This window comes from Trematomus bernacchii, unplaced genomic scaffold, assembly GCF_902827165.1.
Source record: "Trematomus bernacchii unplaced genomic scaffold, fTreBer1.1, whole genome shotgun sequence".
NCBI classification, from domain to species: Eukaryota; Metazoa; Chordata; class Actinopteri; order Perciformes; family Nototheniidae; genus Trematomus; species Trematomus bernacchii.
This window is the reverse complement of record NW_022987966.1, coordinates 1-17,660: the sequence shown is the minus strand read 5'-3', so window position 1 is coordinate 17,660 and position 17,660 is coordinate 1. Positions and strand designations below refer to the sequence as shown.

General features: G+C 41.6%; 1 protein-coding gene across 2 annotated transcripts in view; it reads left to right on the top strand.

The window, feature by feature from the left end:
* Positions 1-17,647, top strand: part of LOC117471076 (alpha-actinin-4-like) — a gene marked incomplete at its 3' end in the record, with an annotated part of 54,729 nt that extends 37,082 nt beyond the window's left edge. The window contains 13 exon segments of one of the 2 annotated variants that reach the window (XM_034115872.1): positions 4,677-4,791; positions 5,720-5,839; positions 8,000-8,086; positions 8,996-9,083; positions 11,302-11,380; positions 11,550-11,631; positions 13,594-13,679; positions 15,497-15,589; positions 15,727-15,852; positions 16,004-16,108; positions 16,793-16,940; positions 17,305-17,455; positions 17,539-17,647. In XM_034115872.1, coding sequence (XP_033971763.1) covers positions 4,677-4,791; positions 5,720-5,839; positions 8,000-8,086; positions 8,996-9,083; positions 11,302-11,380; positions 11,550-11,631; positions 13,594-13,679; positions 15,497-15,589; positions 15,727-15,852; positions 16,004-16,108; positions 16,793-16,940; positions 17,305-17,455; positions 17,539-17,647 — 1,389 coding nt within the window. 2 annotated transcript variants of the gene reach the window in all.
* Between the last annotated feature and the right edge of the window lie 13 nt (positions 17,648-17,660).

Here is a 17,660-nt window from a genome sequence, read left to right as displayed (position 1 = left end):
GTGTGAACCCCATCACACGTCCTGTGTGCACAATAATGCTACATGGTGAAGTTTAGTAGATCATAGTTGAAACGCTCCCTGTTTGATAAAATGCTACAATGATGTGTAGTATTTATTTGCTCAGAGCGAAGAAAACAACATGTTTCAGAGTTGTAACGCTGTTGGAAACACTCTTATTATTAAAAACACGGCACCCAGACCCCACGCAGCATTCTCCTCTGTTTGTCATTACTGGTGTCATTTTCTGGTTGCTAACAAACGCCATTGAAACACATAATCACTGATGTTCCGCTGTAATGGTGGTTGACTCATCAGAGCACAGTGGGCTCACAGGGAGGGGGGGGCAGGAGCTCCAACAAGCCGTGTAGGACAGAGAGTGAATACACATACTATACAGAGATGCTGTATGAGAAACCAATGTGAGTTTGGAACATTGAACAATGTAAATCTATTCTAGTAGACCTCAACAATGGAATTATGATCAGTAGAAATGGCCATGACATGGGACCTTTAACATGTTGAGTTGAACAGTGACCTGCACAGTGAGGTCAGAGGAAGGTAGCTGTAGATGGAGGATAAGAGACATGTGACTAAAATGTAAACCTTCTGAACACTGGGATGCAGCTTTGCTACGTCCACGCAGCCTTTAGCTTGTTATCTGTGTCCTCAGGAATCCTCTCATCCTCTGTGTCACCAACACAGAGCAGCTTTAACAGGATCCACTGGCACTCATCCTATTGGCTCGCTGCCTTTAGCGGTGAGGGTCATTTAAGTTTGAATAGGGTAAATCGGGCAACGACATATCCTATATTGGAAACCCGGCAATTCAAACCTCAAAATACAATGAAGAGGCAGTTTTACGTTGATCAGTGTTTCCCCTATAGGATTGTAGGTGTGAGAGCTCACCACATACATTAGCTGTGCTTGTTCCGCTGATACATTCAGATCCAGATGTCCGCTGACTTAAACCCTTCAACTGGTTTAAACAATGTGTTTCTTAAAAATGTGGTCTAAACTGGACAACAAGTTAATTCATCATTGCTTTTGGCAGGCAAGCACAACAGAATGTTATGTTGATTAACATCCCTAGCTTTGTAAATATTTTGACATTTTAATGTCTTAAAGTTACATATTAAACCTTTTGCAGCATTTTAAATAATGCTTGTAAAGTTAGGTGTAATAGCTGTGTGTGGCGATCTACACTTCTAATAAAAAAAGTGTGACTGAACAGAAGTGTTTTACGTCCTCCTGTCCCAGGATGGACATCCCTCTCAGCAGCATACAGGATACTTTAAGCTCCTGATACAGCCGGGTCTGTCCTCTGTCCTCAGAGGGAGGGGTGGAGGATGTATAATCTACAGCACGTTGTGTTATAGTGATCGTTAAGATCTTAAGCTCTCTGCAGGTCTCAACATGTGTCTGTTTGTGTTTCCTTCTCCTCCACCTCACCACTCCCAGTGGCACTACTCCTGTTAGCACAGCAGACTAGTGAAGCTGCTAATAGTTCAAGGTTCTTTATTTTGTACACAGCGTCCCTAAGATATTTATATCCAATGTTTCCCAACTTAAAAAATCCTTTGTGTTTCTATTTCTGACCCAATGGCTTAGCTGAAATGTTAGAAGAAAAAAAATCATATTTGTATTCTAACTTTTGAAAGCAAGATATGGCACCCAACAGGGCTGCTGCATGCTACATTACATTTAGCTGAATCTCTGCTAAACTTACCACACTGTAAAAGAACCTCTTGACACACAGGTCACCAGTCAAAAATATTCTTGGTTACCTGTACCATCTCTTACAATCAAGGAACATGCAACTGTTAATCACACAAACCCTGGAGAGATGAGTTTGTATAAAGCACTTTCAAACTGTTGCAAGCTAGTTTTGTCCCTATTTAGATCAATAAATAAAGAGGTTCACAGTGTTTTCCCTTTGAGCATGAGTGGGATCAGTCTGAGTGACAGTGGTTGCAGCTGCACTCTGATGCTCTGTTACACAGTCATTGCAGTGCCACTTCCTGCTGCAGTTGTTAACTGTGTGTGGCACAGGGGCATAATCTTTCTGTATCTCCCCTCCCTCCCTGCTCAGTGTGTGTCCAGTCTTAGCTCTATATATTTCATTGTGTCTGTGTGAGTTGGTATCGGCACTCTGGGGGAGGGTCAGAGAGAGAGAGACGGAGAGAGAGAGGACAGGGGGCTGAAGGGTGCTAAAGGGTGCTATTATCCCCCAGGCTCAATGGGTGCTTTGTGCCAGTGGCCACAGTGGGCTGGGGGGAGGGAGGGGCAGGGCAGCAGCACCCTGTCATAATGTTTTCAACACAACACAGGAGAGAGGCAGGCAGGAGGTGTAAGGTCAACTACATGCAGACTCTTTCTGGAAAGTTGTCTTCAATATTTATGTGGCAAAATACTGAGAAGTAGAAGATATGTGGCGAGATGTGAGTCAGTCCACAGAAAGACATTCTTCAACTAGTAATTTTTCATGCATAACTGTCAGAAACTTCTTTAACTGTCTCTCAAACACTGAGGGCTCCTGCTTTTCTCTGCTGTACATCAGATGACATGAAATGAAATAACTTAAACCTTTAAAGACATCACCTTGGACTTGGAAGCTGTGATGGACATTTCAGAATCAGGTTTATTACCAAGTAGGTCCACACATATGAGGAATTTGCTTTGATGGAAATGGTGCATAAACATAGAAAGAGGAATACGTTTTAAAATGGCAGCAAACATTTTTTCTATTATAACAACTATTTGAATGATTATTGTTATATTTAGACAAATATTAATATTACAAAAAAAACGAGGACATCACATCCAGTTGACATAAGCAGATCAATGAAACAAATAGTCATTAGTTGCAGCCCTAGTGAATCTGAAGTGAAGGAAACATGCTGCTAATCAAAATAATGATCTTGCCAGTCCAAAAGTCAAATGTATTTAAGATAAGATATCGACTGGCATTCTGGTTTACTTCTTTGATTGAAGCAGATTAAGCCCCGGCCACACGAGGACGATAACGGTCGTATCTGCTACAGTTCTCTATCAGATAGACGGTTCGGCCACATGAGGCCGACATGGAAACGCAGAAAACGATAACGGGTCCCTAGGTGGGTAGATCTGCAAACGAAACGCTCTGGGGGGCCAAACGGCTCCGTGTTTACGCCGATACGATCATTTCCTGATAACGATGACGCAATAGCCCCGCCTCTCCCAACCTCTCCTGCTCAGAGATCAGCTGCTGGGCTGTCAGAAGAGGGGGAGGAAAAGAGAGGCTCGTGTTTTATTCTTATATTATTATATAGAGTCGTTATTCATTTGTTTTAAAGCTCAATAAATAACAAAGAAGACCTTTGACCGGCACTTTTCTAATTTTGTCCGGAAGATTTAAACTTTAACAGACATCTTGACCGGCGAAAAAAAACCTAACTGAAACTCTGCCGCACGGTCCCCTCGTTCCTTGGAAGAGGCGGAGAGGTGGGTGTTTGTCATCTGCTGGTGGACTAACCGGAGAGAATTACAGTGCTTGCCTCGACGGGGAGGGATTGCATTGAATTAAAGCAGCAGAAGGAGCAAACGCTTGCCTCGGGGAGGGAGAAAAAGAGCCAGAGCGTCCACCTGCTTTTGTGGCAGGACTACAGCGCCACTTACAGGCCTGGCATATGTACTACAGCGTCTCCAGCTGTTTGATAACGAAAAGTTATCGTCATCGTGTGGCTCCAGCCTTAGTTTTATCTTGGTCATTCAGTCATTATCAAGTGTATTCTTCCTGCTGGGAAAAACTATCAACATTCCTTCTCTTACTCTTTCCTGCTTTCTTTTTCCCCATCCCTTCACCTTATGCATATTGTGTCTTAGAGCTCCATAACATTTTCATTGTTTTAATTGTAATGCATTTATGGTGATGAAACTCACTCATGGTTTCCTGTTATCAGCTTGGAAGTTCTAAGAAGTCAAGTATTTCCATCTGATGGACGAGACAACCTTTGGTTACTGAGCATTGTGAAGCTCTTTCATTAGTTATGAGTCAGAGAAAAGTCAGTGTTTTGACACGTTGATTTATGACAAGCCATAAATGACTGAGTGGCGTGACAAAGCTCCCCGCAGTCCCGTGCCTACATCTGTGCCACTAACTCCTCGCAATCAAATAATTCAGAACACATTTGTGAAGAATGTTGGCTAACCAGGAGCTGGAAAACATGGACTCCATGCAGCTTTAGATGTGTTATATTTCAGTTTATTTTTCCAGATGTCTGTGATTCAGTACGCCATCGTGACAGATGTTCACTTTGATTCCTGTCGGGTTTCATATCTTCAGGGGCATATATCTGTAAGGTTGGCAGTGTTTCTACATGAACATACGGGACAGGCTGTGGGAGCTTTGTACGTGAGGAGGCTTTTCTTTCGTTTTTTATAGTGGGAATGATGCTAATTCTGATTCTTTAAAGATACTTTGATAACTAGCAGTTCTGAACTATATGTATCGTGTTATAACATCTGTCTCCTCCCCATTTCTTCTGCCACTTCCTGTCTTATCAAAGCAACTCCCTGACCTTCCTGTTAATTGAATTCTCCTCTATTCTCGATTCAAAGTAGTTTATTGTCATAAAAGCTAGAAAAACACTGTCCCAGGCTGTGAATAATCCCCACGTTTCTCCTGTTTGTGTGTTCAGACGTTCACGGCGTGGTGCAACTCCCACCTGAGGAAGTCCGGCACGCAGATTGAAAGCATAGAGGAAGACTTCAGGGATGGGCTCAAACTGATGCTGCTGCTGGAGACCATTTCAGGTAACCCTCTGCCCCCCCGCAGCTCCACAAAACTCACTCGGAAAGTTTTTAATTAAACTGTGATAGCTGTGATAATGTTCCACACAGAAACCACAGGGGAAAGCTGTCCAGCCCAACACACGCGCACACACACACACACACACGTGCACACACACGTGCACACACACACACACGCACACACGCACACACTCACACACACACACCAGAGCATTTATAAGCAGCCTTTATAAGCAGCCTCTCTTTGAGCTGTCCAAACCAGGGCGGGGTCACTCAGTTTCCCGCCTCAGTATGGATCACACATCTCACCATCAGGAGAAGCACTGGGAACCCTGTGCTATAGATCTGTCACTTTGTACGACAGCCTTCCTCCTGCATAGAACATACTCATTTGAGCTGCTGTGGTCTCATAATGAAATGTGGCTTCCTTTCACATTGAGCTGTGAGTCACACCATGGTGCCTGCTGTAGCTTTAACTGTCTGACAGTGTTGTGGTGCTGAGCCTGTGGAAACAAGCTGCCTCCGTCACTGCAGGAGCTAACTCGCTCACCTTCTGTCTGTGTGTGTGTGTGTGTGTGTGTGTGTGTGTGTGTGTGTGTGTGTGTGTGTGTGTGTGTGTGTGTGTGTGTGTGGTGTGTGTGTGTGTGTGTGTGTGTGTGTGGTGTGTGTGTGTGTGTGTGTGTGTGTGTGTGTGTGTGTGTGTGTGTGTGTGTGTGTGTGTGTGTGTGTGTATGTGTGTGTGTGTGTGTGTGTGTGTGTGTGTGTTGTGTGTGTGTGTGTGGTGTGTTTGTGTGTGTTGTGTGTGTGTGTGTGTGTGTGTGTGTGTGTGTGTGTGTGTGTGTGTGTGTGTGTGTGTGGTGTGTGTGTGTGTGTGTGTGTGTGTGTGTGTGTGTGTGTGTGTGTGTGTGTGTGTGTGTGTGTGTGTCCACAGGTGAACGGTTAGCCAAGCCTGAGCGAGGCAAGATGAGGGTCCACAAGATCAACAACGTGAACAAAGCCCTGGACTTCATCGCCGGTAAAGGAGTGAAACTGGTCTCCATTGGAGCAGAGGGTAAGCATGCGTTCATGCACGCATATACAAACATGAAAAGAAGCCCCTTCAAAATGCCCATTGTTGATGTGCTGAGACATAATGAATGTAGTCCTGAAACCTCTCTATGAAAGCTACATGTCATTCATCCACCTCACTCCTTTTAAGCCTGATCTCAAGTCAAGATGCCATACTTGGTCCTGAGTGTGGAATCTGCACTACAGTAGATGACCTTTGGGCATGGATCACTAAACACATGGGCCCCAAAACCAGAGCCTCTGTTTGACTTTCACATGTTTAGTTAGAAAGTCAGAGAGATTAGTTAGTACTAAGAATGTCCTGAAGTCACTATTAACCCACAGATTATTTTAACTGCCCACTTTTCAGTAGCAGGGAACTTTCTTAAGACTGATCGACATCAATACTTAATTACAGCCCATAATTGCATGATGTCCCACAGCTGCGTTGGAGCATAGCCATAATCAGCCCCATGAGGAACACCCTTTAACTGTCAGAGTCAAGGACTTAAGCTTCTTATTGTTCATAAGACATACAGCCAAAACCTGTGCATGTTGTATCTAGTGGTGCAAGACAGATTTTAAAGAGATGCTATCCACACAGTTAAAGATGCAAAGATGTGTAGGCTTAACAAGGATTCCGTTTGAATTTGACAGCACCAAACTGCCCTTCTGTTTACATACACTCACAGAGGTACAGGCTTAAAGCAAATGAATAATCAGAAGAGAACAAATTAACCTCTCTCCTGCTCTTTAAGAACAAACGTGACATTCCTGCTACATGACACCGCTGATACTGCTGACCATTGAACTCAGAGTGCCGCCACCCCCCACACACACACACACACACACACACCGTGAGTCCCTTTCTAAAGAAGCGGCCCACTAAAGGTCATCTACTGGAAAGCTTTGGAGACAAAAATGCCAACATTAAAGATGGGAGAGCGGAAAATGGATTTGGCAGGGACGAGTTGAAAATGAAGGACTTCCCACAGAAACAGTTTAAAGGACACGTTCCTATGTTCTCTTTCTTCAACACTTTTGATCCTCAGGGACCTCAGTGTTAAACCCTAGTGGAAAATGTTCAAATACATGGTTGTAAAGCCTTTTTGGAGGCTAATAAACAATCTTCTAAGTCAATGAATAAAAACATAATTGAGCTTTTATTACATTTTAGAAAAGTTTTACCGTAAAATTAAAAACATTATTTATCATGGTTAAAAACTTGTGACACACGGCTCCTGTTAAAGAAAACTTAAGGTCATTATGGTAATTGAACATGAAGAATGTTGATAGAATGAGAGCGATGTGGGACAGTGACAGCTGACAGTGAGAGTGATGAAGGGGAACATGAAGCTGGTGGAAGTACAAACTGTGTGAACTATGATAGGAATGTGACCCGCACGACATAGTGTGTGTGTGTGTGTGTGTGTGTGTGTGTGTGTGTGTGTGTGTGTGTGTGTGTGTGTGTGTGTGTGTGTGTGTGTGTGTGTGTGTGTGTGTGTGTGTGTGTGTGTGTGTGTGTGTGTGTGTGTGTGTGTGTGTGTGTGTGTGTGTGTGTGTGTGTGTGTGTGTGTGTGTGTGTGTGTGTGTGTGTGTGTGTGTGTGTGTGTGTGTGTGTGTGTGTGTGTGTGTGTGGTGTGTGTGTGTGTGTGTGTGTGTGGTGTGTGTGTGTGTGTGTGTGTGTGTGTGTGTGTGTGTGTGTGTGTGTGTGTGTGTGTGTGTGTGTGTGTGTGTGTGTGTGTGTGTGTGTGTGTGTGTGTGTGTGTGTGTAGAGCTCTGTGGGAAAACTGAGATCTTCAATGTAAATCTTTTAAAATGAATATGTTCATTTCAAGTTCTAAACTTCATGGATTCAATGCACGCACCATTTCAGAGCACAAAGTCAGTCCTTATAATTAACTACAAATATGTGTCTCTTATACTATACGTATTTAACAATTCACTGTATTTGTAATCTTTTGTTTGAATTATTTTATGAATGAAATCACTGTGAAAGCCTGTCACTTAAAAAAGCTCTGTATGTTTGGCAGCTGTGGGACATTAGTGCGGGTGTGTTATTAAGTGGAACAGCCGATGTAAGGTTGTAAAAACACGATGTATGGTCCAAAGTGAATCTAGATGCAGCAAAAACCATATGACACATTTCTGTTTTGTCGTGCAGAGATCGTGGACGGAAACGCCAAGATGACCCTGGGAATGATCTGGACCATCATCCTCCGCTTCGCCATCCAGGACATCTCTGTGGAAGGTACCACTGTGCTCTTTTATCTGCATAAACACGTTCAAATCAGCTGACTAAGTGCCTTGCTGAAGGGCACTGTGACGTCATCACCTTAAACTCAGGGATTCTGAATCCGTATACAACTTCTACAAATATCCATAACTGATGGACACTAAAATCACACAAAATACCAATACATGTATTTCTAAAATTGGGAAGATTCTGAGATCAATCAAGGAAGCTAGCCTACCTTTTTTAGGAACAATCTTTTTTAATTTGTGTCCTAGAAGTCACTGGCCAACTGAGGAATACTAAAAACCTTTTAATAAAATATAGTTATAGGCAAATTTTTTGTTAAAAGTAGTTAAATGTGTTTATGAGTTTAGCATGAATAAATGGTAAATATTTTCTCAGAAAGTGCCCGTCACAACGTCTCACAGTCCAATGTGACATCTCCTTTTCTGTGACCAACATTAATCCTAGTAGGCTGGATTTAGAACAATGAATATACTTTTAATTCCAGCATTAAACCTTGATAAGGCACACACACTCGGAGGGCGTCTGCTGATGATAATTCTGCATGGTGAATGTGTCCCTCACTCAGAGCTCTGATGACTCTGATGGGGTTTAATTAAAGCCGTCTGTTGGACTCATCATGGTGGGTGTGGGCCACTATAAGACTCAATATTTAGTCATATGTTTGTGTTCTCCATGTTAGTGTATTAGTGAGGAGATGTGTGTGTGATGTTTGTTCAGGCACATGGAGTAAACAAAAACATCTATGTACTGTCCGTCATCTGAGGACTGAGCGGTTTATATTTAGCTCCCTCAGAAACATTGCAGTATACTTCTCTCTGAGACGTCTCACTAACACACGCCTCCTGCTCCTCTTCTTCTCTCCTGCTGCTGCTCCTCTTCCTTCTTTCCTCACTACAGAGACCTCTGCCAAGGAGGGTCTTCTCCTTTGGTGCCAGAGGAAGACCGCTCCCTACAAGAATGTCAATGTGCAGAACTTCCACATTAGGTAACACACACAATCCCACTCTTAGGTGTCTAAGTGGAGTGATCTAGTGTCAATAGTCTTCATTCTTAGAAGAAAGCTGTCACGATTAACACATTTAATAAAAACCAAAAAGTTCTGGTCAAATGAAAGATATTGAACATCTCTTTCAGAATTCAGTTCTGTATCTGAAGGTTATCAAATCTTTGAAAACAGGTTTTGGGCATCTGGACTAATGGTCTGCAGTGAAACCCTGAAAGAAAACATATGTAGGATCTAAGAATAAACTCATTAACAAAAACAGACTCACTGGTCTTTCAGCAGCATGGCTATATATAGTGGAATATAAGTCAATATTTTGTGGAATATAAGTGAATATATATATATTTACTTCATAAGCTAAATGTTGAATGGAAGTTTAGTGCTCTGTATATAAAATGAAACAAACTACTTTAATCGTGTAGAAGGGTCGCCCCCTGGTGGAGTAACTACAACATGTTTCACTGTTTAGTGTGAAGCCACTTCCAGGAGTATGTGAAGATTAAAAAGACTACACTAAGGCGCCGTTTACACGAGGAGAAAACTGCTTGTATCTGCATAGTTTCGCGTGCGTATAGCCCTATTATTTACACGAGGCCGATAGAAACTGACCCCACAAACGATAACGGGTCCCAAGGTGGATAGATTTGCAAACGAAACGCTCTGGGGGGTCAACCGAGTCCGTGTAATCACCTCTATACGAATATTTCCTGAAAAAATAACGATAGCCCCACCTCTCCCCACCTCTCCTGCTCACTGCTGTAGCAACTATCAAAAATAGCTGTGTTAATTAAACGCACAAGGGGTTCTTGAATGAAATAATATTATAAAAGGCAAACCAGAATTGTTAACGCCCAATATACTCCTTAAACAAAATAAACAGAGTCAGATTTCATGCATTGATCCACTATATTGACAAAGGAGGATCTCACCCGGTGTTTGTAGAGAATATCTCTCTTTCTGAGCGCGTCCTCTCCACGGAGACGTGCTTCTTGGTTTCTTTCAGTTAACTTCCCCGTTGCATTTATCCATATGCTGAGGAAATGACTATATCCCGCTGAATACCAGCAATCGCCACACACTTCCTCCTGTCAGTAGCTACTGCTAGTGCTACTGCTACTGACCATGCTACAGATATTAGTGCAAAATCTACAGCTCCTCTACCACAACCATCAGCAACAAGTGGACATGGAGAATTACATGAACTACATGTTGCTAAATACACCGCGGGGCTTAAACAGAAGGGTAGCCATGGCAACATTGTGGCGGGGCTGCTGGGCTGCTCTTCTTCACGGCTTTTGGTGTATTTTGGCGGAAGTTACAGTGCCACTTACAGTCCCGGCATATGTACTACAGCGTTTCCAGCGGCCTCGTTTGAACAGGCACGTTAAATGAAACTAATGCATGTGAACGGAAGACTTTTTTGAATACGCATACTGTGCATAAACGCAAACGGTCCCGTGTGAGCGGGGCCTGAGTGAAGGGACAGATTCAGAAGCTTTCAAAGTGCATATTGTACAGTTACTGTATATATATATGTATATATATATATATGTATATATATGTATATATATATATATAATATATATATATACATATATATATATATATATGTATATATATATATATTATATATACTATATGGTAATATGTATATATATATATGTATATATATACTATGTATATGTATATATATATATATGTATATATATATATATATATATATATGTATATATATGTATATGTGTATATATATATATATATGTATATATATATATATGTATATATATATATATATATATATATATATATATGTATATATATATATATATAGGCACGACAGAGGACATGCGATATACACACAACTGGACACGCATGTAGGATTGTTTAGTCACCAGGTAAAAAATTAATTTCACACTTGCAGTTGCACCAACTATCTGTTGTTATGTTGGCGTGACTTCCTGTTGCCTCCAGCTCAGTGAAAGCATTGTGTATCAATTTCTCACGCTGTGTGACTTTGAAATCTTTAGGAAACTGTACTCACTCTATATGGATTATTCATAGGGTCAGTATATGATACAGGAAATGGTCCCTGGTGAAGTATTTGTAAAATGAAAAGGGATTTATTGGCATGTTAACCCAGCTTCTGCAGATCAGACGAGGCTCAGTGAATGATCTCTGGTGTTCATGTTCTCTCTAACAGCTGGAAGGACGGTCTGGCCTTCAACGCTCTGATCCACAGACACAGACCCGACCTCATCGACTACGACAGCCTCAGAAAGGTACACACACACACACACACACACACACACACACACACACACACACACTTTATTTAGCTTTGCATATTTTGAAGCAAAGTCGTAGTTATGTTGTTGTTAAAAAAATCTAACATTAAACTTTCTACTAATAAAAAGTAGGACTTAGCAATTGTTCTGTGTGCTTGTTTAGGACGACCCTGTGACTAACCTGAACAATGCCTTCGAGGTGGCTGAGAAGCACCTGGACATCCCCAAGATGTTGGACGCAGAAGGTAGGTCTGGAGCTGAGAGCTGTCTGTCAGACTGCGTTTACATGAGCAACACAGAGACTGGGATGTGAGCGGGCAGCAGTTAATAAAGCTGCCTGACTCATTCTCTAACTTTAAGACCCTTATTATCATTTCATTTACATTTGTTAACTACTCGTACTCCAGTTTTCAGTTTCAATCACTGAAACAGCACTTACATTGTATCATTTACTACAATTCAAAAGTGTGCGATGTCAAATAGGACTACTCTATATTTCCAAATACCCTTTCATGCTTTTAGCTTCTAAAAGAAAATAATAACATTTTTAATAATGAGTGTGTTTTGTACATGGAGAAGAAACACCACTCAAATGTCAAACTGAATTCTTTCTTCATTTAATTCGTCTTTTGGGGCAAACCTATTGTAGATGAAATTAGTACATGTGGTGTGATCATTTGAACTTTTCTCCCTCCGTTCATTTAACAATACAAACTTTAAATGGTTTTGTCTATAATTTAGTGTTGTTAGTCAGTAAAATATTTTCTGATGCACATTGGTATCATTAAGAGTACAGGAGTAAAAAGTTACAGTATTTAGTGTTGAATTTAAAACTCACTTCCATTACAGTCTCAGTGTTAATGTGAATATAAATGTTGCCACTGATCTCTAACTCACTGTATCTGTTTCTGTGTGTGTATGAGGTTCTGATTGTGTGTCTGTCTGTTAACAGCTTGTTAAGTGTGTGTCTGTGTGTAAAATATGTGAGTGCATGTACCAACATGTGTGTCCTGTTGTGTATATCCCATGTCTTGCCTGTATATGTGTGTGAGTGTCTTCTTAACCACGGTCTTGCCCCCACCTTGTAGACATTGTGAACACTGCTCGTCCAGATGAGAAAGCCATAATGACTTATGTGTCCAGTTTCTACCATGCCTTCTCTGGAGCACAGAAGGTACCCTCTGACCCCTGATGTATAACCCCCCCCCCCCAATTACTAACAAGGTGCTGCTACCTGTCCAGCATGGCTGCTCTCTCTCCACAGCCTGCAGAGTCTCAACAAGAACACTTTGGGACACAAACACTCAGCAATACACACACAAACACACACAGTCTGATTGTAGCTGTGCTGGTGACAGCAGTAAATACTCCCTCCACTCTGTTGTGATGTATTGTCAACAGAGTGAGTGGAATACTTTGATAATTACTAGCAGATTAAGGATTAGAACATTGTAGCAGCAGTGTAACATATTGGTGCTTTAAGTAGCAAAACCAAGTGTGAGTGTTTTCTCTTTGGTTTGGTTCACTTGGTCTTTTGAGAATGTGTCTTAGTCATCCTCCAAAAGCAAATCATTTAGTTAGGTGTAACATGATTAACATGAAGTTCATTTTATTTCAAAGTCATTTCACTTACTGCTGGATTAGTACTATGATGTGTATATGCATGAAGAATCAGACAACTCTATTCTGTAGTTTGCCTTCAATTATTATTGTCATGCTCTGATTTCTGCACTTAAAACCAGAGCTAAAGATTGGATTATTTGTATTATTATTATCAGTATTATTTGTTGTTAAATGTAGAAAGATGGTTAAAGTTATTTCTCTTTTTATTCTTTTTTATTTATGGATAGGATTGATAACTTTTTGTTTCTTAGAGCAGTTTATAATGCCACCTGATTATTAAAGACATCATTCTCAGCTGCTGAATGAACCAAACTAAAGCTCACTCTCTGAGAAGAGTGCTCTGAGTGAACCTCTTCCTGTGTGTGTGTTTGTGTCCCAACCTGGAACTTGTGGCCGCGTCGTCCGAGGGGGGGGGACAGGAAGAAGCTGTGGACCTAAAGAGTCCTCCCTCGCTCTCACACCCTACAGGAGCGAGCTCATGTAGCTCTGGGTAGCTTTGGCTTCACTCTCTCTCTCTCTCTCTCCCTCTCTCTCTCTGCTTGCCTTCCTGGTGAACCTCTCCCCCCCCGCTGGGTGCTGTGTAGACATCGTGGGTACGCTGCGGCCGGATGAGAAGGCCATTATGACCTATGTGTCCTGCTTCTATCACGCCTTCTCTGGCGCTCAGAAGGTGAGCTTCTCACCCTTCAGACTGACTTCAACAGTGCAGAAGAAGAAACTCCAGAGTTATTCCAGACTGAGAGAAGATAGGGAGCAATGTCATCAGAAAATGGGTCAAATCCCAGAAACATCTGGAAATGTTTCTCAAAATATTAAATAGATTAAGCCAGCCATGGAACCTGGCTAGAATCCTTAATAAGGAAATCATATTTCCCCATGCATAAGTAAAGGAATAATATATGTAGAAATAGCAACACTGTTTGATTATTTTCCTCAGTACAAGATAATTCCAGATTTTCTTTTAATTGGACTGTTTTTCAAACTCTACCACATATGCAAAGTAGTCATTTGTTTCAAGTCACATATTCAAGAATATCCTGATAACTGAAATTCACCACAAATGACTCATTGTGAGTGTTTTATTATCTCAATCCATGATAAAATCCTATAGCCATCCCCAGATAATTCTGCTTTATATTCCTCCTCACTGGATAAGACTTGTTTACAGGGAAACTCAGGGAATATCAACAGGATAGGAAAGCCAGCAAACGCTCTCTCATGCTTCTGTTTCAGCTTCTTTGGACATTGACTGTGTTTCCCCAAAAAGGTTTTACTTTATGGTCTGGATTTAAATTCCCAAACTCACGTCAGTACTGTAATCCTCCTGCATGACCACCATGTGCCTTCACTGGATTGTTGTGGGTATCAAATGTATCTCAAGTTTCCACTGAAATTCTGAATACATCTGAATACATGTAGGTAGAGCAATGTGTGGTTTACTGTGGAAAATGATGTTGAATGATGGAATAATGTAGTTAGCCAGCATCAATGCATTGAACCCCTGCAGTGTAATCAGGGCCCTGAAGCCTATTTCGCAGCAACCTACCAAAGATAATGTGACACAACATGTTTGATTTAAAATGAATTTCATTGACTATAAATTATTGTATGTCCTTTTTAGATTCTACTCTATCGAGAAGAACTGTGTCCATAGCAGTAGTCTGCCATTCAGAAAATACAGACTATTAGAATGCAGTAATTAACCAATCAGAATGGAGAATTTAACAAAACCATGTGATTAAACCAGATAATGGTACTGACGGGTGTTTGGGAGGGTTCTCTTTTATCACTGTGGGGAACATGACTAATGTCCTTCCAATTCTCAGCTAATGACACTTCTCATTCCAAATGTTTGTTTTATTTTGTGATGTTATTTAAATGTATAGATAGAATACATTGGTTAAGAATGTAAAGTAATATGATGGAACAGGGTTTTTAGTACAGATTATATGTGAAAAGTGTGTACTGTTTTTGTTTTATTCCAGTGGTACAGTAGTGTAATATCGTAGGCAGCCGTGCTGGTGTGGACAGCAGTGCGACAGAAACTGTAACTAGACGTATGGACTGACTCCTGAGTTTTGGCGGGAGACGCATGGAGCTTTAAATGCACTTATTGATTTTTTTTTTGGCACATTAAACTAACCATCAGCAGCTTGAGCATGTTTTATCAGTCAAGTGTAACCTCCATTTGACTTTTATTTAGTCATTTGCACTTTTCTAAAATAATGTGTGACCTTAAGGTTAGTTTTATTTCTGTTCACTGCCTGTGTGTGGATTGTGCTCGCACAAAAAAAAAAAAAACAGAAGTGATGAATTATTCTAACAGAAGTAGGTTGAGGAAATGATAATGAGCAGTAGACACTGTTTGATTTAGAGACTCTTAACGCTTAGCTACAGTGAATGTCTCACTAAGAGTGGAGTGGACCTGATGTCAGCGTGTTCTATCCAATCACTGCGAGCGCTACTCATCACTCTGTTTTCTGATAGGCTGAGACAGCCGCCAACCGTATCTGCAAAGTGCTGGCTGTCAACCAGGAGAACGAGCAGATGATGGAGGACTACGAGAAGCTGGCCAGTGAGGTGAGGAGACTTTTATTTATTCATCTACCTGACTACACTTTTCATTTTATTTTGACGTTTTGTAATTAAGTTTAGTTACTGATCAAGTGTCAGAGCCTTGTTTCCTGACAATCTGATTGTATTTCCTATCTGGTCAGCTGCTGGAGTGGATCCGCCGGACCATCCCCTGGCTGGAGAACCGGACCCAGGAGAAGACGGTGACTGACATGCAGGCCAAGCAGGAAGACTTCAGAGACTACCGCTGCGTCCACAAACCCCCCAAGGTAACAGAGCTCCTCAAATGCTCTCTACTCACACCATGAAAATGGTTTCTCACTTCCAGCCTAACCACAGTCCTTATTCTAAGAGGTAAGAGGTTTTGTTTCCTCTACTGAATGACTGACACTGTGAAACCTCTTCCCCTCCTGTCCTCAGGTCCAAGAGAAATGCCAGCTGGAGATCAGCTTCAACACTCTGCAGACCAAACTGAGACTCAGCAACAGACCTGCCTTCATGCCGTCAGAGGGACGCATGGTGTCTGTATGTACACCTACATCTCACTCTATGAATCCCATGAAAAGAGTCCATATCACAAGACATTTGAATTATATTTGTATATCTTACAGACAGCAGGAAATCTGCTTACCCTTATTAAAAATAAATAGATATGCAAATACATAAATAGGACAAGTGTGCTCTCCACAAAGATTTTCATCTACACTTAAACCTGCATTGAAACATGTTATTATGTAAACAACCTTTGTGTCAGCCTCAAGCCTCACAGAACACGTTAGCATCCATTGAATTTTCAACTACTTTTAGTTTTGACGTTTTCATTTCATGTTGCTGGTTTTAGTGTAGTTGCAGTTTAACAGAAAAGTAGCATATAGTTAAGTCAGGTGTAAAATGCACAAAATCCTTTCCTGTCTCTGGTGTGTGTATATATATCATGTTTTGTGCATTTGTCCATGACACTGACATTCTTTAAGAATTCACTTTTTGCCATTATACGGTGAACAGAAATGTCTCAGATCAGCTTTAAGTCTAGTTCTCTTGAATGATTCAACCCAATAGAGGGTTTAGTTTCACACCATTACACTTCTTTACAGTTTGGAATGACTGCTAGTAGGTGGGCTGTTATTCTACTGTCATGGACTACAAACTGGTGCATGATGTGCTCTGCAGTGAAGGAATGGTATAATAACAGCTGCTGTTTGCTCTCAGGACATCAACGGAGCGTGGTACACTCTGGAGGGAGCAGAGAAGGGCTACGAGGAGTGGATCCTCAGCGAGATCAGACGTCTGGAGAGACTGGAGCATTTGGCCGAGAAGTTCCACCAGAAGTCTAAAATCCATGAGTCCTGGACCGACGGTGCATTAACGCTTAATCACACACACATTCACCCTTTGTAAAATACCACTAACTGTGTAGTTCCCCCCCTCGATGATCAAGTTGAATCCCCTTTTTGGCAAAAAATCAATTTCCATTCATTCCAAGAGAAAAATCCCTCTTCTCTATCCAACTGTACATATTGTTAGTAAATCAAATAGTAAAATTACTAAACACTCATTTGATATTTTATTGAACCAGTCTGTGTTCTTCACAAAGAGAGCAGCTGATGCAGATTGTTTGAAATATACACTTGAAGCTCATATTTGTTTTTCAAGTAAATTGCTGTGTTGGCTTCAGGTAATGAAATCTATTACTTAAGTTATTAACATGATGCTCTGTGCAGGTAAGGAGGCCATGCTGACCCAGAAAGACTACGAGACTTGCACCCTGTCCGAAGTCAAGGCGTTGCTACGGAAACACGAGGCCTTTGAGAGCGACCTGGCGGCCCATCAGGACCGAGTGGAGCAGATCGCCGCCATCGCACAGGAGCTCAAGTAAGGAGGCAGAGAGGAAGTGGAGGAGACTCATCTATCTGTGTGATAGCATCTTTTATAAATCTGCTCCTCCCTGTCTGCAGCGAGCTGGACTACTACGACTCTGCCAGCGTCAACGCTCGCTGTCAGAAGATCTGTGATCAGTGGGACAGCCTGGGGGCCCTCACCCAGAACCGCAAGGAGTCTCTGGAGGTACCTCTCTCTC